Source organism: Solea senegalensis, linkage group LG8, assembly GCF_019176455.1.
Source record: "Solea senegalensis isolate Sse05_10M linkage group LG8, IFAPA_SoseM_1, whole genome shotgun sequence".
Taxonomy (NCBI): domain Eukaryota; kingdom Metazoa; phylum Chordata; class Actinopteri; order Pleuronectiformes; family Soleidae; genus Solea; species Solea senegalensis.
In genome coordinates, this window is record NC_058028.1 from 2,920,819 (window position 1) to 2,943,416 (window position 22,598).

At 39.5% G+C, this 22,598-nt stretch overlaps 1 protein-coding gene across 1 annotated transcript; it reads right to left on the reverse strand.

The window, feature by feature from the left end:
• Positions 1–7,108: 7,108 nt before the first annotated feature.
• Positions 7,109–21,561, reverse strand: LOC122773831 (solute carrier family 13 member 5-like). The gene is made up of 12 exons (XM_044032777.1): positions 21,399–21,561; positions 18,861–18,989; positions 17,877–18,013; positions 17,032–17,252; positions 16,425–16,605; positions 15,756–15,878; positions 14,871–15,083; positions 14,676–14,782; positions 13,980–14,101; positions 13,733–13,894; positions 10,322–10,459; positions 7,109–9,169 (listed from the first exon to the last, which is right to left on the reverse strand). Exons 1-12 carry the CDS (start codon positions 21,519–21,521, stop codon positions 9,044–9,046), a joined length of 1,782 nt encoding a protein of 593 aa, XP_043888712.1. The 5' UTR covers positions 21,522–21,561; the 3' UTR covers positions 7,109–9,043.
• Positions 21,562–22,598: the final 1,037 nt, after the last annotated feature.

Genomic DNA, 22,598 nt, shown 5'->3' on the forward strand with positions numbered 1-22,598 from the left:
ATTCCCTCTGTTATTTACTGTATATTGCTATAGTTTACACTGGAACTTTTTTTATTTTGACAAACCCATCACAGTTTTTTGTTTTTTTTTTGAAAATGTTCCTATTTTCACATTTCCTTGTGTTACTGACAACACTTTACTACTGACAATGCTGAGTCAGCGATTTCAGGACATTCCCGATGCATTTTATTTATTTATTTTTCAGCTTTGAATCCTTTGAATATGTTTTTCTCTAATTGTTTTTCCCTCATTAGAAATGAATGGAGAGAACAGATCAAAGGTAGACCACACGTCTCCTCATCCCTCCCTTCCACGTGCAATACACTGTAAATATCAAGTCCTACTCTGCAAACTGTCTATAAATCTATATGATTACTGTCTATTATTATTATTATTGTTATTTGTTATCTTTATCTTTACCATCTTTGCTGCTGTAACAATGTAAATTGTCTTATTTTATCTTATCTCATTTCTGGTTAGTGATAAGACTTTGTTTAAATGAATGGGAGTCAATGCAGAGTCCTAGCTAAACAAACCTGTGTGTGTGTAGAATTATTTTTATATTAAATTATATTATATCTTTATTTTTGCTAAACGTCCTTCGGTTGTCAGGGTGTAAAAATAACTTAATAAATCTGGAGGTGCGTGATTTAATTGACCTATAGCGCCTCCCTGAGGGCAAACGGTGGAACAGATGACAGGCGGTGAGAAGGGTCTCTGATGACCTTCTTGCTGTGAGGCAACAATGCTCGCCACTACATCCCCGTGTGACCCAATCTTGAATATTAAAATCAATTTTGCAATATTAAACGTTTCGGAAATTGGTGCCAAACTTAAAAATATTAACACCTAAAGCAAACACGTTGTCTTCATGTAAGTTCAGTGCAGACGGAACTTACAGATGAATCCTCATGTTTACGGCGCTGTTTGTGTAATAATGAAGTTATGTTCTGTATAAACTCAGCTCTGACCACGAGAACATCAAAACAGAGCCGTCGCTCACACGAAGAAGCTGCTGCTGTCTGTGACTGTGAACGGCTTCATCTCTTCACTGACGAGATGCTGTTGTTCTGGAGCAGAAACATCCACCGACGCCGAGAAAAACAGGCGTGACAACTCTGTAAATGTCAATCTGACCAGACAGTTTGATGAAAACAGTGAAACGGAGAACGACACAGCGACACAATAGCAGGGTGGCACTGACTCAACCTCTTATTACACCGAAAAATGCCCCTTTTTTCAGTGCAAAGAACACACGACCTGTGGTCACGCGGTCTGCTGAGTCATCCTTCAGCCTGTGTTCCAGCACACGTGAGGCTCCTGCAGCAACACGCAACCAAAACAGGCGTCTAAAAATGTCATTTTGACCAAAGGTGCACAAGTGTGCGAGCGTTTCCCTGACACGAGGCGAATCCATGCAGAAAACAGCAGTAAACACGAAACGACTGTGATGGTGAATGGAAGTGAATCACAGTCTGTCCTCGTCTAAAGAGACCACAGGACACTCAGCTTTACTGTCCACAGTGTGGCAAATTGTCTTTAGTGAATATGAATAACAGTACTTTTATAATTGAAATTGAAATAATTTATAAATTCAAGTTATCATTTAGTCTTATTTTATCTCTTTTTGCTCATTTTCATCCATAATCTGGATTAAATGTGTCCAATGTTTGATTCTGCATTCAAATTTGCAGAGTTTTGACAGAGATATGACCTTTTTGTCCATTAAATGAGATGGGGATTATGAAAAATTAGATCACTTTTGTGACGTCATGAGTGGGTAGATTCTAACGAAAATGTAATGGGAGCGTAGTCAGGTGATCACCGACCCATCACAAAAAATTCAGACTGGTCCATCAAAAACTGTAGACAGCAAGTTGCTAACAGGAAGTCAAACTTATGCTGATGATAAACCCAAAACCCTGGAAATTAGACAGATCTACTGGTTTATTAAACAGCTGTAGTGAGTGAATTGTTTCTTAAAGGAATGAGCAGGTTGTTCCAGTCAAAGAAGATTTAAAAAAAAACAAAACAGAAAAACAAAGTAATGAAAATAATTATTAAATCATTCATTAAATTTACAAATGAGAAAATTGAAGAAATCTCAGCAACTGAAGAAACATGAAGGTAATTCACAAAAAGAGGGTTTCAGTTTTGAAAATAAAAATAACTGTAGAGGGAGATTATATCATCCTTGTCAATCCACTGGTCAAAGATGGAATTGGGGGATTTATTAATAACAAAACTGAAGCTTTAAAACAATTAAATTAACTCAAACATAGTCTATCAAAAGAAGGAAGTTATAAAGTCAAAGAACAAAACAAAACTCATAAAATAATAACAAAATACCCCCCCTCTTCTGACTCAATCGTGGCCTCTTCCACTTCCTGTGGGCGGAGCTCTTCAGGGTAAGTTCCTCCATTTTCTGGTGTTTGTTCAAATCAGGAAACAAAGACAACACTGAGGTGAGTATTTACGACTGAAAACTGACAGAAAAGTTCATTTAAATGTTTCAAAACTTCTGTCCAAACGTAGAGTGAATAATGTTTGTAACATTAACTTCCACTGAAATGTGCGGTTATTTCATTTTAATGCGTAAAATGAGACGAAAATGAATTCACAGAGACGTTTGTCAGTTAGTAAAAGTTACTGAGTGTGTTTTACAGTGTACGTAAAGGTAAACGGTATTAAATACTGTTTCAGCTGAGATGGTTCAGTAAAATAGGTACATTTGAAGATAAATCGGAGCTAATACTGATGTCTGTGGTGTCAGACGAGGAGACGATTGTGAAGGTTGTTAATGTCTTTACTTTAACTCATGTGAATGTTTTTATTTATTTTTATTTATTCAATCTTTTATTTAAAGAGGAATAAATCACTTCCGCAAGAAACAAACAGTTTAGACAGCGCAATGTTACAACTATTCAAAACATACATCACGCAGAATACAATATAAAAACAATAAGACATTAAAATCAAGCGATTTCAATTTCAGACACAATTTCAGGGCTCTCTTAAAACCCTGGATATGAACCACATGACATTTCTGGCAATCACCTTAAATGTCCTTCAGGGCCTTAAATCCTGGTAAAATAAATTGCAAACAAAGTAATTGTCACATTTCAAACAGAGCATTGAAGTCCATTTTGCAACTGTTGAAGCTTTTTATCCTCATGGAAACAAACGTTTTAGCAGAAACTGAGCAGAGTGGAGAAATCTGAAAACCCCACCCTTGATGACGTCATAGCCCCGCCCATTTCCCTCTCTCTTGCTCTTTGTTTGGTCTTTTCATTTTGTGATGACTATTATTTTCTTTCCTTCGTCGCCCAGACTTTCTTCACTCTGTCTCTTCTCCTCCTCGTTGTTTACTATGAATGTTTAAAGTTAAAACGGCAATTTAACGTCGTGGAGACAGAGCAGGAATCTGATGTGCGACACTAAAGAGTTTGTAGCAGCCCCTTGTCGGGCTTTTATTTAGTAAAATAAAATATTTAAAAAAGCTGCAAATACATAACAATAGACAAAAAATACATTAAACGACACACACAAGAATTATAATGAATAAATTAAATCTGATTTAAACTGACGTTTAACCTTCAAAATAAAAGGTTGTATATCTGAAACTGAAACTGTCATTGCATTAACATGACATTATAAGTCTGATTTTAGTCAGACTAACAAACCTGGATAATGTGATTCATAGTCCGATTACTCCTGCATGTAAACACTTTGTCAGACTAAGACTAAAATGTCACGGAATTACTCTGGCGTGACGGAATTACTCTGGCGTGACGGAAGTACTCTGTGTGACTGAATTACTCTGGTGTGACGGAAGTACTCTGGCGTGACGGAAGTACTCTGGCGTGACAGAAGTACTCTGTGTGAGGGCAGTACTCTGGCGTGACGGAAGTACTCTGTGTGACAGAATTACTCCGGCATGACGGAAGTACTCTGGTTTAACAGAAACACTCTGGCGTGACGGAAGTACTCTGGTTTGACAGAAACACTCTGGCGGACGGAATTACTCTGGCATGACGGAAACACTCTGGCATGACGGAAGCACTCTTGTGTGATGGAAGCACTCTGCGTGTCTGACGACTCTGGGTGTGACGGAAGCACTCTGCCGTGACGGAAGTACTCTGGCGTGACGGAAGCACTCTGGTGTGACAGAAGTACTCTGGCGTGACGGAAGCACTCTGGTGTGACAGAAGCACTCTGGCGTGATGGAAGCACTCTGTAATTAATGTTGTAATGAGTGCTGTACACGATGGCTTATATTTACTATTGTACATGAATTGGTTGATGTTTTGCTTCAAACAGCAAAAGTTCCTTCTTTCTTCCTTCATTTAGGCCGAGCTAGTTTCTAGTTTTCTCTCTTACTCAGAAAAGTGGCTCATCTTTTGCAGGAAAACTTCTGTTTCCTCCACATAAGAACAAAATATGGAGTTGCATCCAATTCTATAGTTTTATGTGAACATACGACACATTCTTTACATTTCTCCCGGCTCTTGTTCTACGCACGCGTATGTTCTGGTTGTGTTTACCCACGATGCCCTGCGTTCCCCTGGTTCACTTGAAGCAAACTGAGGCCGATGCTTTCGCCGGAGCAGAGTTCACTTGTTTGATGCAGATCAGAGTTCGGTTCATTCACACGTTCCACAAATGAAACCGGACTTTCCGAGCAAACCGACGAGAGCTGCTGTGAACACGACTTCAGTCTTTTAGTCTCGTGTGTCCCCAGCTTTAGTCGTGACTGCGGCTTTATCTCGACTACACCGTTCATGTAAGCGTACGCCGTGTCTCTGCTGGACGCGCAGGCGGTGAACGAGGATGAGGAGTCAGTGATTTATAGTTTGTAAAGAAACAGTTTCCCGAGAATAAAGAAAAGAGCCTCTGTCGTCTGCTGCATCCTGGACAGTTTGAGTTAATTGTCTGTTCGGATTTCCACCTGAAACCATCTGGTCTTTGTTTTCAGAGGAGCGATCGTATCTCACAGGCTGCGTATTGTGCTCGTGTGTAACTGATACAGAAGAAGGAGCACGCTTCAAAAACCTCGCGCATGCCTGAAGGATTTTTTTTTGTTTTTTGTCAGGAAGTCATTTATTAATCTGGTTCGCTGCTTAATCCACGAACACCGAGGTCTGGTTCTGGGTTCACAGCAGGTCTCAGAGAGGAGAATGTGCAGCCTCACGCGTGTATTTATAGTCAATAATGGAGGCTGTGATACACGTTACTTAGATAATGAGTGGGTGGCTGAGGGAGAACCACGCTGTAATTACACAAGTTTCTCTCTTTTTTCTTCTTCTGCCTCTTCCACAGTGGAAGCAAAGATCACAGAGACGTGAACCAAACGGCTCTTTAACCACCTTTTTTACATTTGAATTGTCCAGTGATGATATGATCCTTCCTCTGACATGTTTTCAGCACAGAGCCACAAACTGAGACAGAAAATAGAGAAGTTCACCTGCTGCTGCTTTAAAAATCCCTTGTTAATCCCAAATTAACTGCAGTGATCTTTCACTTTGAATCACTGTGTGGTTCAACTCGTGAGTTAAAAAGTCAAAATAATGATCTAACAATCACAGAAATAAACGGAAAACTTTTCATATTGAGTTGAAGACTTTGCACAGATGCATGTAAAGAAAAATATAATAAGGTGTTAAAGAATAATAGACGGCTATAAAAGTGAATAAAGTATAATAAAGTGTCCGGGTATCATGGCACTGAATCACTTTGTAAAGTGAAGTACATTTTACTTTAAATTTAACCTAACAAGGTTAAATTTATTATGCTTAAAAAAACAGCTGTGTTAACGAAACAAACAGACCATAAACGTCAAAGGTGTTAATTCCTCTGTTTTTCCACAGACATTTTCAATATTTTCTTGTTTCTTTGCTCCATAAAACAAAGAAATCATTAAAAACTGAATCATTTTGTGTTTGTGGACAAAAATAAAGACATTTCATTTCCACGAAGCACAGTTTTTTTTAATTTTCTGAAAAATTATGAATGAAAACAGTTTATCTTTAATAAAACCACTGTGACGTCTCACCTGTAAAACTGCACCCGCCTCGACCTTTGACCCACCGCTCCCATACGTAACGTCTCTGCACGATCTAAGACAGTTGCCTTCGTGAGATTAGGCGCGGCCTTTCAGCGCGGGATTATGGTGACCTGCCGCTCTGTGTTTATGGGATTAAAGCGTCTTTGTGTGCAAGACGGGTGGTTATGAGCAAGAAAAGCAGGTTCTAGCGTATAACGGGACACGTTAGGCTGAGAAAAAGCTGACGGGATGAAAACAGGATTATCTGTGTTTGGCCTGATGTTGTGAAAAAAATCCGGTCTTTAAGATTAAAATCTGTCATAAATCCTCATGGATTGAAAATCTGGTGAGTAAAGAATAAAAACTGATGAACAAACAAAAGTATATGACCAGAAAATGTCAAATTAGACCATAAAAAATCGGGCAACTATAAAACATGTATAAAACAGCTCACAATTTACACTTTAAATAAATAAATATACAGCATTTATACAAAATATTAAAACTATCATAACAATCAAACACATGCAGAGAGGAAAAAGAATAAAATCACTTAAAAAAGCAGCAAATGTCTTTCATAAACACTTATTAAAATAATATATAAACAAAATAGACATTTATCATTTAAAAAAAAATGTACAGTAAAACTGTTGTGATACACTGATGGCTGCAACTAATGATTATTTCTCTAATCTCGTAATCTGTCAATTATTTTCTCTAATAATCCATGAGTTGTTTGGTCCATAAAACACAAACCATCAGTTTTTAAGGATTTCTTTGTTTTAAGAAGCAAAAGAAAACAAACAATCTTCACATTTAACTTGGAATAAGAAGAAAAGAATCACACAAACTTGATTTAATTATATAAAAAAAACACTCTGATTAATAGAACATGAAAATATTTAAAGTTTTGTAGCAAATTTAGAATCTTAAATTTGAAAATGTGAAAAATTGATGAATTGCTGAGTCATAGTGGTGTTTTTTTTTTAAATCAGTTAATACATGTAGAATACGACGTACAAACATGTCGTCATAGTTTTACTAAATGAAAACAAACAAACACAGTGATTTTTTTTATATTTATTGACGATTCAGACAGAAGTACAGACAGTTCTCAGTATCAGAGCACGGATCGACTGAAAACATCGGGAAATGTGTCGGAATGTTTGCACTTTGGTCGCGGTGATAAAGTTCAAAGTTTAAGCTGATGCTGGAAGAATCTTTTCTCCTCAAACCTCTGCGATTATTTCAGTTTAAGGAGCGAAAAACTGTGAAGTCATCAGACTGAAGGTCACTGATTGGTCAGAGAAGATTCATGAGCGCGATGTCAGAGGCAACAATGTACCACTGTAGATCAAAGTGAAAAAGACTTAAAAATGCGTTCATCTCCAACATTTAGCAAAGCAAATGTCTTTTCACAGAGGACCTCAACCATTCTGTCAACAAATCTGAACTAATGATTCACTTTCACCCAAAACAACTGCGGAGAAAACCACGTCATCACAGTTTCACGCAGTCGTGCTGTGATGACTCCGCCCACGTGGAGGAGGTGGCGAGGTGGGAGGGACCATGTAGTGGAAAAGCAGGATTAGCTCGAGGGCTGTTTATGTTAAACTTGGCATTTGTACGAGCAGAAACAGTAAAAAAGAAATCATCTAAAAACAACAACATTATTGCAGTTTAAAGTCATATTTACTAAAGTGAAAGTGCAGAAATATTGACATGAATATAAAGTATAATTTAAAAAAAAGTACAGCAGACCTTTTTAACAGAACTACACTGAGTATGTGTAATTTTACTGTAATATTATTATTAAAGAATTAACATTTACAGTTTTAATGCATCTGGATGTGGTGCCTACTATATACTGTATATTGGTTTTCATATTTAACATTAACCGTTATTAAAGATTAATATGAACATGAACCAAAAATTACAGCTTTTTTTATTATCATCATTTATTTTTTAAATAAAAGACCATGTTTTTCTCTTGCATGTACAAAAATAAAAGCAAACGTGACCTCAAATGAATTGGCAGTATTCATGTATATATGACATAAAAAACGTATAGCCGTATTTGGGGCTAATTCAATTGTTATAAAAAGTCATAAACATTATACCAGTGTCAGTGTTCCAGGACGTCACTTTTTACAAATAAACTATTAAAAATAAAACTTACTGAAAAGCCTTCACATTAATAAAAGTTTAGGAAAATTCAACAACAGTCTTTTTGGAGACCCCTTTTTGGGTCTCCCACGATCCATCTCAGGGTCCCGACCCAGATTTTGAGAACCCCTGCGTTACAGTTACACAAAAACCAACTCGTAATTTGGTAGAATTTGAAAAACACTGGTATAAAATGTAAACCCTGTAAATCCTTAAGTTAAGTATATTCAAACTTCACTTAAGTCCTGAACCCAAGGGTTTGTGTTATATTATGTTTAATTTTTCAATGCTATGATAAATTTTGAACCTAATTTGATTTTCCTTATTTAAAAAAATAATAACCGTACATGAGTTGTCTCTAAAATAGTCTTTTTATTTCTGGATGTAAATATTAACACAATATATCATTTTAACTCATATTTAATTCATATAAGGGATCTTTGGGTAACACTTTACAATAACAGTACATTAAATAACATTATTAACTGTTAATTACCTTTATTAACCTGAAATTTACTAACTATGAAGTAACATACTCTTATAGAAAAGTGTTACCATGGCTCTAGAGTGTAGTTTTGTTGCAGTACATGAGTAAAAAAACATTAAAGTTAAAGTTTTAAACTGCTTTCTCTCTCTCTTCTCGTAATAATCACCTCGTTCTTTCACAAGCAACCAGTCAAAGAAAAGCAGCCTCGTGTGGCCCGTGTCCTCACAGCGGTGCGACGCACTGCGCCGCCGCACGCTGCCGTTGTTTCTCGTGTGTGGGAGGATTGGTGGGAGGAGCCTGGTGGGAGGCCAGCTGTGCATGGATCATCTCCTCAGGTGGAACCAGGCTCACACACCCGTCACGTTGGCCCAGGTGGGGAACGAATCCAGCTCAAACATGGCTCTGCCCCAGCTGTTAATGGCCAGCGTGATGCACAGGATCCCGATGATGTTCATGACTATTCCTGTTCTGGCCTGCAGGGGGAGAACAAGAGCAGCCAGGGATCTTTAATCAACGTGGGGACATTCTGCGACTTCTCCATATTAGACCTTCAAGGTCAAGAACTTTTTGTTTCAGTAGACCACGAAGGTCTAGTGTTGAGAATACTTTGATAACTGACAAACTGCGTTTGGTCTAGTACAAAGGACACTTTTATTACTGCAAAAGTCCTTCAAGGACCTTCAAGGTCTAGAACTTTTTGGCACTAGACCTCCGTACCAAGAATACTTTTAGTGCTGCAATGTTTCAGTAGTAGACCACAAAGGTCTAGTATCAAGAATACTTTTAGTACTGCAGTGTTTTGGTAGTAGACCACAAAGGTCTGGTATCTAGAATACTTTTATGACTGCAAAGGTTCTTGAACGACCTTCAAGGTCTAGAATCTTTTGGTAATAGACCTCTCATTGAGAATACCTTTAGTACTGCAACTTTTCCTCTAGTATCGAAAATACTTTTGTCAGTGCAATGTTTCGGTAGTAGACCTTCAAGGTCTAGAACTTTTTGGTAATAGACCTCTCATATCGAGAATACTTTTATTAGTGCAATGTTTCAGTCTAGTACTGAGAATACTTTTAGTACTGCAGTGTTTCGGTCGTAAATGGAATACATCTAGTTCAGAGAATACTTTCCTTGTTGCAATGTTTCAGTCTAGTCCTGGGGATAGAACTTCCAAGTCTAGAACTTTTTTGTAATAGACTTTTCATATCAAGAATACTTTTATTACTGCATTATTTCACTCTAGTACTTTGAATATTTCAATTACTGCAATGTTTCAGTACAAGACCTTGAATGTCTAGTGTCAAGAATACTATTCCTCTACTACCGGGAATACTTTTAGTACTGCAATGTTTCTGTCTCGCTCCAAGAATACTTTTAGTACTGCAAAGTTTTGGTCTAGTACTGAGAATACTTTTATGACTGCGATGTTTCACGTTATATTTGCTACTTGATGACTGATTTTTCTACATATACACATCAATCGTCACTAAACATTTGGAAAACCCCCCAAAAATGATCTCTCATGACCCATCTAAGGGTCCCGACCCAGTTTTTGTGTATGCAGCAAGAATGGCGCTGCTCTTAAAGTGACAGCATGAATGAGTGGAGTGAATAATGACGACACTCACCATGTCAGAGACCTTGAGGTATCCGTACGAGAAGACGATGGCGTTGGGCGGCGTGGCCACAGGCAGCATGAAGGCGAACGAGGCGCTCAGCGTACACGGCACCATGACGTAGAGCGGGTTCATGCCGATGGACTGAGACTGTAATAAAGACAGAGAGCGAGCGTCAGCAGTCTGAGACAGGGATGATCTCCACAGCCGCCGTAATCACTGACTCGTAACTCAGAGGGAAAATTCACTGTGTAATTCCGCGCTGAGTGAAAACTCTCATTAGGCCCCGTGTAATTGAGATGTAATTCCTGCGAGCTCGCTGCTGAGTCATGACTTCCAAAATAGAAGAAGGACAGTGCAAAAGCAGCTTTAATGGCAGACTGCTACGGCGGAGGAAACATAACTCTGCGGAATGTGCGTCTGAATTACATATCCCGTCTCACTGTAGCTTACGAGTACACGATAATTTCTGCTTCTCAGAATAAACAAAGAGGGGGAAAAAAGACGTTTTTAAACCAGGTCACCACGGTGACGGCATTTTGCCTAGTCAGAGTTTTGTCCTTTTTTTTTTTAAATGAAGAAATAAAGATTCTTTTACAGTTTGTAAGGAAGGATTCATGGATCACAGCAAACACAGTTATCTCTGAGTTTCATTTCTCACCTTTTCTTTTCACATCGTTTTTTTTTTATTTCTAATGTAATGGATGAGAATGCGGATTCAGCAATTCCCATTTGTTTGGGATGATTTATAATGTGTACATCAGAACGTTGCAGCAGTTTTTTTTTAAATACTAAAGAGGAAATTTGGAGAGGGCACATCAAAGGCAAACGTGTGTGTTTAGGGAATCAGGAGGAAGGAAATCATCATTTTAAAAACAACCCTCCAGAAGAATACAATAAAAACAGTCCCCGCTATGGGACCCAAAAATGTCTCCCACGATTAATCTCAGGGTCTCGACCCAGACTTTGAGAACCTCTGCATTATAGTTCCACAAATACCAAGTCACAATTTGGTTGAATTTGGGAAACACTGGTATAAAATGTAAATCCTTAAGTTAACTACATTCAAACTTTACGTAAGTGCTGGACCTGAGGGTTTGTGCTCAGATCAAAGGCAATAGTGTGAAATATTTGAGTTAGCAACCAAAAAAATGGTTAGCACTGGTTATCACTGTGATGTTTTGGTCTAGTAATGTGAATTATTTTATTATGGCAATGTTTAGGTCTATAAAGATGTAAAGAAAGGTTTTTTTTGGGGCAGATCAAAGGCAATAGTGTGAGTTTGGGGTCCTAAATATTTGAGTTAGCAACCAAACAAATGGTTATAAAAGACTCAATAGTGCCCAACTTACTTGTATACTTGTATTTGTTACCTCTTTAGGACCTAGCATAAACACTGACCTTGTTGTAATTTCTGAACTGGTTAAATTTAGGACTAAGACTTGAATTGTAATTAAAACTTTGGGTTTGGGTTAGTCATTAACTGGTTATGGTTAAGGTCAGTGCTGTTTAAATGAATGGAACAAAAACAATAACTGCCTCAAAAACTCAAAAGTGCCTTTCTTGAGCTCACCGAGGCTACAACAGCAGACGTACAAGGTAGAAACATAGAATAAGGAAAACATCTAACAAAAACAGTCAACTGTGCCATAGAGGGCAAATAAATCTATAAATTAGGAGAGGACCTGAATGTAACATCAGTGTAATGATCACTGCTTACAGTGTTTCCATTCTCCTCTCTGTTCTCACGAGTGTTGGTCTCATCCTCAGTAAATATCTCTGTGAATGGAGCGGCTTGGCACCGTCTTTTCTGCTGTCCTCTCGAGAGCTCGGCCAGCAGGCACAGTCGTGCCATTCTTCAGCATCAACCATTCAAGCTCTGGTGGCGTTTGGCAGCTCATCAATGGGAGGAGGGGTCGGGGGTGAGGGGGGGAAGTGGGGGGAGGGACCCCTGAAAGATATTCACATTCAGCCATGATCGGCGAGAACTATGGCGCCCAAACAAGGCCAAGTGGGCTGATTCCCACTGGGAGGGGCCGAAATCCTGGACTCCTATTGGGGAAATGGGTTCAGGAGAAGTTACAGCCCCAGAAAGTGTGTGGATGTGGACCACGTCTGGTGTGGATGTGGCTCTGCCGGCTTTCATGTGGTCCAGACAGATTTAAAGTGGCCCACATGTGACGAGGCATCTGTGGGCCTGAATGTCCTTGGACAAATGTTATCCTTTGTTGGCAAACATGCGGTCCTCTTGGCAAACTTCAGACCGTTGTGGGCCACCTTTGGTACAGATGTGGTCGACCTGTGGTGACGCAGTGACCGGCCTGTGGCTCAGTTCTGGTAAATAGGAGTGGGACCGCCCAAGTGCCCTCATGCCACGTGGTAGGAGCTCCAGATGAAAGTTGTAAAAGTGGTTCAGATCTGGGCATCAGACATTTGTCATCCAGCTCCTGCTTTTCAAATATGAAAGTGACTGAACTCTGAAGTTCTTTCACCTCTGAAATAAACATGTCTTCTGACAAGTGAACATCTCACAGGCCAAACTTGATTATGGAGGCTTTAAAACGGGAGTTCAGATTCTTATGGGTGACTTCACGCCCGCTCGTCGCAGATGTCGTAGTCGTATTTGTGTTACCATGAGTAAGAATTTTGTAACTTTTTGTTTTTATAGTAAATTGTGTCTTTGGACAGAAATTGAGATGGAGACCTCCACATTATATTTCTGCTCCTGGTCTCCCTTTCTCCCCCCACCTCTCCTTTGACCCCCATTTTTCCTTTCACCACAACCTGTCTGGGCACATGCTGCACATCTTTGAGTCTGGTTCTGTCAGAGATTTCTTTCCACTGTTGCCTCCACTGTGCCTGCTCATGTTGGGGTTTCTCTTCTCCTGTAATACTGTAAAGGGTTTTTCTTTACTACGTACAGAGCCTTGAGATAATGTACGTTGTGATTTGGTGCTATATAAATAAAATTGAATTAACTTCCTGATGAATGGTTAATGATCTGTATTTATATAGCACTTTTTCTAGTCACTCAAAGCTGCTTTACACAACAGTCACGTCAAGAGTAACTTGGTTGTTAAGTGTCTTGCTGGGAATCAAACCTACAACCTTCCATTTGATAGACGACTCACACCGCCACTGAGCTGATCCTTTTGCGAACGTAGTGTTTATCATTTTCTACCATCACTCTTCCACGTTTGCTGTATTTTCTGTAACTTCAGTCGTGTGATTTTCAGGCGTCTGAGGCGAGATCGAAAGTTAAAACATTAGCGCTGACGTCGCAGAAAAGCAGCTAATGACTGGTGTCGTAAATCACTTCCACTGTTAAGTGACGGATGTTTCAGGATGGTTGGTTTCTGTCAAATCTCTCTTCAAACTTCTTAATCCTCTTAAATACATCTCTCTCTCGCTGTGATAACTTACCATTGAGGCTAGGACAGGTAGGAAGAGCGTCGCCGTGGCGACGTTACTCGTGCACTCAGTGAAGGTAGCAATCAGCAGACACAAAATGATAGCAATTGCCCAGGGAGGGATGGTTTTCAGAGGAGTCATTTGATCGCCCATCCACATCGAGAGTCCCGAAACCTGCACATGAAAATAAACATGAATACAGTAAAGACCAGGTTCAGACTCAGACTCAGAGTTACCTATTTTCTCTCCTTTCACTCACTTCGCTGCCTTTGGCCAGAGCGAAACCTCCTCCGAGCAGGAGAACGATGCCCCACGGTAACTTCTTCTGCACGACTTTCCACGTGAGCAGAGGCGGAGTCGGCCCAACGCTCTCATGAGGAACTACACGTAACGATATTTGCATGATTAATCAGTGTCCTCCCACTCTCACAACATAAATAAAAATATGACATTTAAAGATGTAAGAAATGTATGATATTAAATCACGAAGCAAACATAATGTCAAATCTGTTTGAATCTTTGTTTACAGGCGGAAAACTCATAGTTTATCGAGTACATTGTACTTCAACAGTCCAGTTTATGGCAGAGTTACTCAACTATGAATATATATATATATATATATATATATATGTGTATATACATATATATATATACATATAAACATAAACATATTATTTTTCAAATTCATGTCACAGTAGATGCAGATATGACTTTTCTTCATTGTGCAAAATTCATAAATAAATAAAAGCATAAAAGTCCAGGAATCAGCAGCTTATTCAAACTAGTTAAACTACCAAGATACTTCATATCGGGGGAATCTTGGCTTGTTTGCCAATATCTGATAAAACATATGAATAAAAACTACATTTTAAAGACGATATCATGTGATAAGTCTCTGCTGCACTGCAGTGACACTTTCCTTCATATTTTACATTCTTCCAGAACGTCGACTCACCTGTGTCAAAACTGCGATTCCTCCGTGAGCAGAAACCTGGAGCCTTTGAGGGCAGGACGAAGAGGAGCACGGCGATGAAGATGGCCACGGTGGCATCTGTCACGTACCTGAGAGGTGGACGGACGAGATGCGGTTCACAAACGAGCTCATGTGGACAAATCAAGTGTGTAAAGTGTAAAAGTCACGTGTACAAACTCTGCTTGGGAGTTGAAGAGATACGTCGCCCAGCCGTCGACGAAGCCCGGGTCCCTGGTGAACCACAAGACCACCAGCAGAATGAAGAGACCCAGGACACTGATCTCACCGAAGGACATGGGCCCGAGCAGACGATGCTCCTGACGGATCACGTTATAGGCGGCGATGTCCTTCTCTGTCTTCACAGCTCCACAGCCCCACGTCTTCTTAAAGCTGTGGACGGATCATAAATCTGACGAGGACGAGTGTCTGCACAAATCTGATATCTGTTCATGGGTTTTTGCCTTAAATCCACATGAAAACTCAGTTTTAAGTCACTGAAAACTGAGGGAAACTGAGTCACCACTTCCGCTTACACTGCCACCTACAGGTCAGCCACGGTCATGGTAGCGCAAAACGCCGTATTTATGAAAACTGTTTTGAAAGAAATATTTTCTATTATTCCCAAACACTGGGTCTGGACCCAAAGATGGGTCATGGGAGATTTTCTTTGGGTGCCTTCCAAAAAAACTTTTTATTAGTTTTAGTTCAGATTAATTGTGTATATGTTTTAAATAACAAGTTTTAAATGAAGTTTGCAAACAGCTCGTATCAGGTGTTACACATATGGCTGTAAGTCTGTGAATATGTCGTTAGATTGCGCACAAATTGGCTTTTGTCATGATTAACATTGTGATTTGAGTCACCAACGACAAAAAAGAGGAAAATATCTTTAAAAAAGTGTCTCCGCGTCCGCCTTGGGTTTGGGAAACACTGGTATTTTCTACTTTTTTGGCATAATCACGACAATTCGTCAGGGTGACGGGAGCAGGAGCCTGAAGGCAGCGACTCAAAGCTGTAAAAAAGTGTGTGAAGCTGAGGTTTGAACCATGGAAACACACTCACTTAAATCCCATGAAGACAAACTGCAGCCAGAGCCAGGCCAGCGTGAGCATGAGGATCATGTTGGGGAAGGCAAAGCCGAACCAGGAGGCAAAGTTTATCACGTCACCATTCTCAGGAAACAGTCTGACACACAGATACAGAATGTCAACACAGGTCAGGAAACCAAAACATTTCACATCATCAACAACGATGAAAATGTCATCAGCATAGAGGTTTATATTAAACTTAGATTATCTCATCTCAATTTATTTATCTTATTCCGTATCTTAATTCATTTTTATCTCATTGTACTTAACTTAATTCATCACATCTGAGATCATGTTGTTGATCTCACTTATCTTATCCCATCTTATTGAAGTGATCTCATCTCATTTATACTTATCTTATCTCATCTTATTTTGTCTTATCTCAGCTCATTTTACTTATCAGTTAAAGTCATGATATCATCTTGTTGATATCACTTATCTTATCTCATCCCATTTCATCTTATCCTATCTCCTTACCTTATCTTAACCTAACTCTGCTAATCCCACCTCTGCCCACTAGGAGGCACTAGACTAAGAAACACTTTTTAATCCAAGTTTGTTTTCTGTTAATATTTCATTGGCTTTATCTGCAGTTTGGTTGCCTCCTTGTTCCTGGAGGTGGAGCTGATGAAGAAACACTCACTGGTTCATTTGGCCTTTCAGCACCAGATTGGGTCCAGTTCCCGTGAGTGTGGCGGTTCCTCCGATGCTAGCAGCGTAGCAGATACAGAGGGTCATGCCTTTGCACATCCTCTGCCTCTCTGCTGCCTCCTTCTGTTTGGCGGCCTCCACTGCGGTGTCTAAGAAAGTCACCACCACTTGGCCTTTAAGCACAGAGCGACAAAAGTTTCGAGTTTAGACAAAGATTTTCTGAGCTTCAGCGTCTCATTTGTGGTTTCCAGCTAAAAATGGACTGTTGATAATGTCGAGATTGTTGATGTCGTCATTCACCGGCGTGTTTTAGCAGCTGTGCGAGGAGAAAGTGGAGGTTATAACTGCAGGAAAGTTACAGATTTGGCGTCAATTTAAAATGAACTTGGTTTAATCCCATTGAGCAAGTTCAGATGTGTACATCTCAACATCTCAACAACATCTTGGATGAGTTTCGTCATGTTCATGTAAGATGGTAATGAAATTCTATACAGATCCAGAAGGTTCTTCTGGATCCAGTGGATCAGAATGTAAACATTTCAGGAGCTGGTTCATAGCACGTTAAATTCTTGGTGGAGGTCTCCGCTCTCTGATCTCACCTTGCCCCTCGCTCTGTTTCTCGGTGAGTGGCGGTTGCTTGCCGTCGCCCTCTGCTGTCTGCAGCTGCTCGTCCGTGCTGAGGATCTGAGGAACCTCCGCCTCGCTGTTGCTCAGCTGCTCCAGCACGGCCTGGACGATGGGCACCATCATGGCCGTGGTGGCCGTGTTACTGATCCACATGGACAAGAAGGCCGTCACGCCCATAAAACCCAACATCAAACTGAGCGGAGATAAGAGGAGAAGAAGAAAACACGTTTCACGGCCGTGGCTCTGAAAATGTTTTACAACAACAAGGAGGAGGCAAAACCTTCTTATCTCCACCAGGTGTTTTACGATCCCACAGCTGATTACATGGAAGCCATAAAATCAGGGCTCCCATATCTTTGACATCAAATTCAAGGACTTTCCAGGAACATTTCCCTCAAATTCAAGGAGTGAATGTGCTGACACTGTTTAAGATGGGAACTTCTGGACAAGTAATTGTCCTCGGGCTCTTGGTCAGAGTCAGTCTTTGTCATTTGTCTTTGGTGAGACAGAGATCTCTTCCTTGTCTTAACTTTACTCGCTCATTGTTCTGCACGGAATCTCACGTCAACAATGGCGGTAACAATGTCTCCACGTTTGTCCTGCGTCGGCCTCGTCCACGTACATCAAGCAACGCAGGGCATGAAACAGTAGGTGGCGTCGTAACAATCAAGGGAGACATTTACTTCAATATCATCTTCACTTCTTTTCTTGCACAAAATTCAAAACACTTTCAACAACCCATGTCTGGCTAATTTGTTTTCTTTTTCAAATATTTCATAGACTTTCAAGGATTTTCAAGGAAAGTGAAGTGACTCACAGCGCTGGACGCACGCCGACAAACAGCAGCACCCTCAGAGCAATGCGCTTGTGAAGGTTCCAGTGCTCCACCGCGACGGCGACCATCAGCCCCCCAACAAAGAGCAGGTTTGTGTCCTTCAGGTACTGCATACACACCTGGAACAGCAGGGTAACACACGTGCGTGTGTGAGGACCAAAAAACTTATATACATTTTGGCTGGTCCTCCCATTCTGACACCCCTAAAAATGTCTATTTCAGGGTTAAGACCTGGTTTTAGGGTTAGACACTTACAGTAGTTGTGATGGTTCAGGTTAGGGTAAGGATGTCCTCACTATGAATGCTACACAGCTCCTCCTTAAAGCTCGGTCTGAAACATCGTCCATTATTGTGTCACATGTGGACAAACGTCTGCTCGTCCACTCGCTGTTCACTATCTGTCTCACTTTCCTCCTCTTGCTCGTCTTCCGTGTCTGCTCATTATTCTCTTTTTCAAATGGAAATACAGCTCGAGAGGGGCAGCTCTGAGACATCGTCCATTTCTGTGTCGCGCTTTTACAGAATTACATTTTCTGTACAATGAGTTCCCTGAAATAAGTAAATAACAGTGAAATATACTGTATGAAAATGTGTCAATTCGCTCGTTACAGACCGATTTCCAAACCAAGTTGTCAACGTCTCCATGAATAAACCGACTGCTATTCCTGCTGTTGCCACACACGCGTGGTGGCGCTGCACTCAAATCCCGTACGACACACAGGTGCCTGACATGGATGTTTTATTAAAGCTGGATACAGCACCTGCCCCTTTGGCTTGTAGCTAATTTTATTTCCGGTGGCCACTCGTGGTACTGCAACAAAAGAATACTCATTTGGGCTGTTTTCCCTTTCCTGAGACATGGACATGGTAAAACCTTAACCCACTTAACCCGCTCAACGTCGTACGATATGAACACTGGAGAACACAGACAAACACAGACTTCCGTTCACTTCCAGCTTCACTCACGTCTTTAGACTGCATGATGCCAAACAGAGGGAACAGGAGCGCGGGCAGGAGGGCGGTGACGGCCAGAGGAAGAACCTCGGTGCACCAGTACACGGCCATCAGGACGATCACATAAGCACATTCTGCTTCCTGTGAGACAAAGAAAAACATCTTATTTATAATAATAAAATTTTATTATTATCTTACATTACATCGCTGAGAAATACACATCTGAACTTATTTATTTAGTTAACAGGGACAATGAATGTATTTATATTGATTTTTAGAATTAACCGATATTTTGTAGTTCCTGGACAGATGTTAAAAAGGTCATCATATAAATTAAAGTGTTATTAGAAAATATTAAGTTAAGTTAAAAGACAATTATGGCCAAATGTGTAATCTGGATCAGCCCTGGATTAAATTTATGCTGCGCTCCATTTACGTTGGAACTCGTTACCTCCAAATTCACAGCGTTCCAAAAAGAAGTTGGGGAAGTGGGCCCAAAACTGGCCCACCAGTGTTAATATCTGGCCCCGTACGATTTTTTTTTTTTTAATACATATTTGCTGAACAAATCGCAGAATTCAGAGACTTTTATTCTGGAAAATGAAGAACTGATTTAAAGAGCAGTTTTAAGACATGAGTTAAAGTCTGTGGCAAATTTAAGTGAAGTTACTTTACTACTTCTTTAAATAAACACGTCTCTTAAATGTGCCATTTATGTACATGAATGAATCGTTTAAAAAACAAAGATCAGTAGATTGAGATATGATGTTCCGTTTTTGAGTTCCAATGGTAGAGAGTCTGATCCTGAATACAAGAGTTATGACAGAGATATGATTTTCTTTGGGTTTGCTTTTGTTGTGACGTCATCAGCGAGTAGATTCTTACCAAACATTCCCGTGTGATCATCTACACATCACAGAAAACTCACTTTGATCCGTTAAAGAGGAAATAAGCTGAAGACAGGAAGTTGCCAAGAGAAGCACAAACCTGCAGATAAAGCCACGCTCGTGAAAACATGACCTCTCTGCCGGAGGTGATAAAAACACATCTGAGCTCAGAAAGTGTTGCATCATCAGTGAAGATGGTTCAAAGGGTGTGGATACGTGAAGAGTGACTGAGATTTACTTATAAATCATGATATTTTTAAAGCTACTTCCTAAAATATCTCAATAAAAAGCTCTAAAAATTTTCTTTTTTAGAAGTTTTTGCTTGGAAATACATCTTCTCCTTTATCACCCTGTTTTTATTCAAAAGCCGTTTCTCACGAGTTCTTTCTTTCTCTTTTGCTGAGATTTTTAAATCTTATCTGGTTTTTATCTGTGTTTGTCAAAGTTTTTTTTACATTTTATTAAAACAAACCTGTGAAATTGAAAACTGTGAAATGAAATAGTCAATAAATATGGTCAAATTCTATTTTCCTTGTACATTTTATGACAATTCTATGTATTTATAAGTTAAATTTAACAAAATGCCTCAGTATGAGTAACTTCACCAGCCTGTAATCTGTATTTTGTCTAATGTCCTGGTATTTGTTTTGTCCAAAAATGTCAGAAAGTGTTGAAAAAAGTTGTCAAAATGTCTCAGTTTTTGTCCACAAACCAAAAATGATTCAGTTTTGAATGATTTTTTGTTTTATGGAGCAAAGAAACCAGAAAATACTCACGAAAAGAAGCTGAACAATCATTGAATTTATCAAAACAGAATAATTTAGTGATCAATAAATTGTTGCTACTACTTACAGCTATTACCATTTTATATAAGTACCACAAAGTAATATGATGAAGAGTCTGATCCTGCACACAAATACCAAAGTCCATCCATATCCGATGAGTTTTAACAGAGATATGACTTAATATTTTTACAGTTTCTTGGAAATTTCAAGTTTCAAATTCACTCTCTTGTAATGAGAAACTGAATAAATAATCATATCTCTGTTAAAACTCATCGAATTTGAATGAAATACAGTTTCATCCAGATCTAATCCAGATTAAGGATTACAGTCAACTATTGTCATTATGAATTTTCCGATTTTTCAGCTTCTTAAAACATTTTGTACGCAAAACAAGACAAACAGTGATCAATATTTTCTGGAAAATAATCGACAGTTTAAAGCCAAACAGAAAAGTGCAAAACTGAACCGCTCAGTGTGAGTCAAGGCTCACGTGTCCTCTGTGTCCTCTCACACTCTGCGTGTCCTCGTGTGTCTCTATCATAACATGCTTGTGTGTCTCTCATGCGCGTGGACACACGGGAGCCTGTGACTGCGTTCAGTTCCCACGCTGATGTTAAACCAACTTCAGCTTCAGCCTCAGATCAGTGATCAGTGAGCAGCAGCAGGTGCAGCACGCATGCGTTTTTACGCAAAAATGTCAATTACGCGCTACATTTGCGCAAGGATTGAGACCCTTTGTGTTTTTAAACCTGTGGAAACGCAACTCTCTCGTGATGTACTGCTCGCAGAAATGAGAAATTAGACTTCTCTGAACAAATAAGTGTATAAGTTTTAGTAGGCTACGTGTTTAAACCCCCAAATCTACATCAGTCACATACCGGAGTCCCGATGACGAGAGGCAGAGGAAGAAGAAGAAACGGAGCACAGAAGAGGATCAGCTCGTTCTTAATGGAGAGCAGATATTTGAAGAATGCTGCTGCTGCTGCTGCTGCTGCTGCCATCCTGCAGGACACACAGACACGGAGACACAAGAACACTGAGGCTCCATCGACCTGAGGCTTTTCACCAGAGGAGGAGGGGGAGGGGAGGGGGGAGAGAGGGGGAGAGAGAGGACGAATCACAAAGAGAGAGAGAGAGAGAGAGAGAGACAAAAGAAGTGGTATGGTAGATGGTAGAAAAATGTATTCATTCACTTGTACAATGTAACAAGAATTTGCTTCACATAAAACACACACTCCTTATTTATGTTTATTTATTTATTTATTTACTTAAGGTGTCTTCTTTTTATTGTCCCGCTGATTTTATTTGTGTTGACACTGGCACAGGAGACGAGAAGGAAGAACATTTGATTTATTTATGACAGACAAATCATTCAGAACATATTCTTGTGTTATGCTAACAAGTGTTAGGAAGTCTTTGGAAACGTGTGGTAACATGTTTACAAGTGTCATTATCATTATTAAGAATTGCATAATTGAGATAAAAATTGTATTGTATTGTAAAGCTGCCAGACAAAAGAGAAAACATACATCATTATTATTATTATTATTATTATTGTTATAGTGATTGATAGAAACAGAGTAAAATGACCTAAAATTAAACTGAAGTCTTAAGTTGACTCAATTCTACAGATGGACAAAATCAAAACATGACGTCTTTTATCTTCTGTTTGTTCTCACATGAACTTCTCCTTTGACCTTATTGCAGATACACGACAATCACTCCCGTCATTATCAGCACTGTTGTTTTTATTTCTGATAACTAATCAGCCACATGTGACCCCTCCTTGTATATAACTTTATCCTGCAGTCACTGTCACTGTTACAACATTTTCATTCACTCACTTTCCTTTGTCAGTGTCAGGCTATAAATGTGGTTGAAAACAAAGAATAAAATAAGCTTTTATTTGTGTTGTTATATCAGAAAAGTCTTATTAAAAGATAAGACATGATATCAGTCCGTCAGTGGCTGTTATGACTCTATTATATAATCTCACTTGTGTTTCTGAAGTTAATAATCCACGATCGTCCTCGTCTTCACAACTTTTAAAGTTTAAACAACTTTAAATAGACTCATTT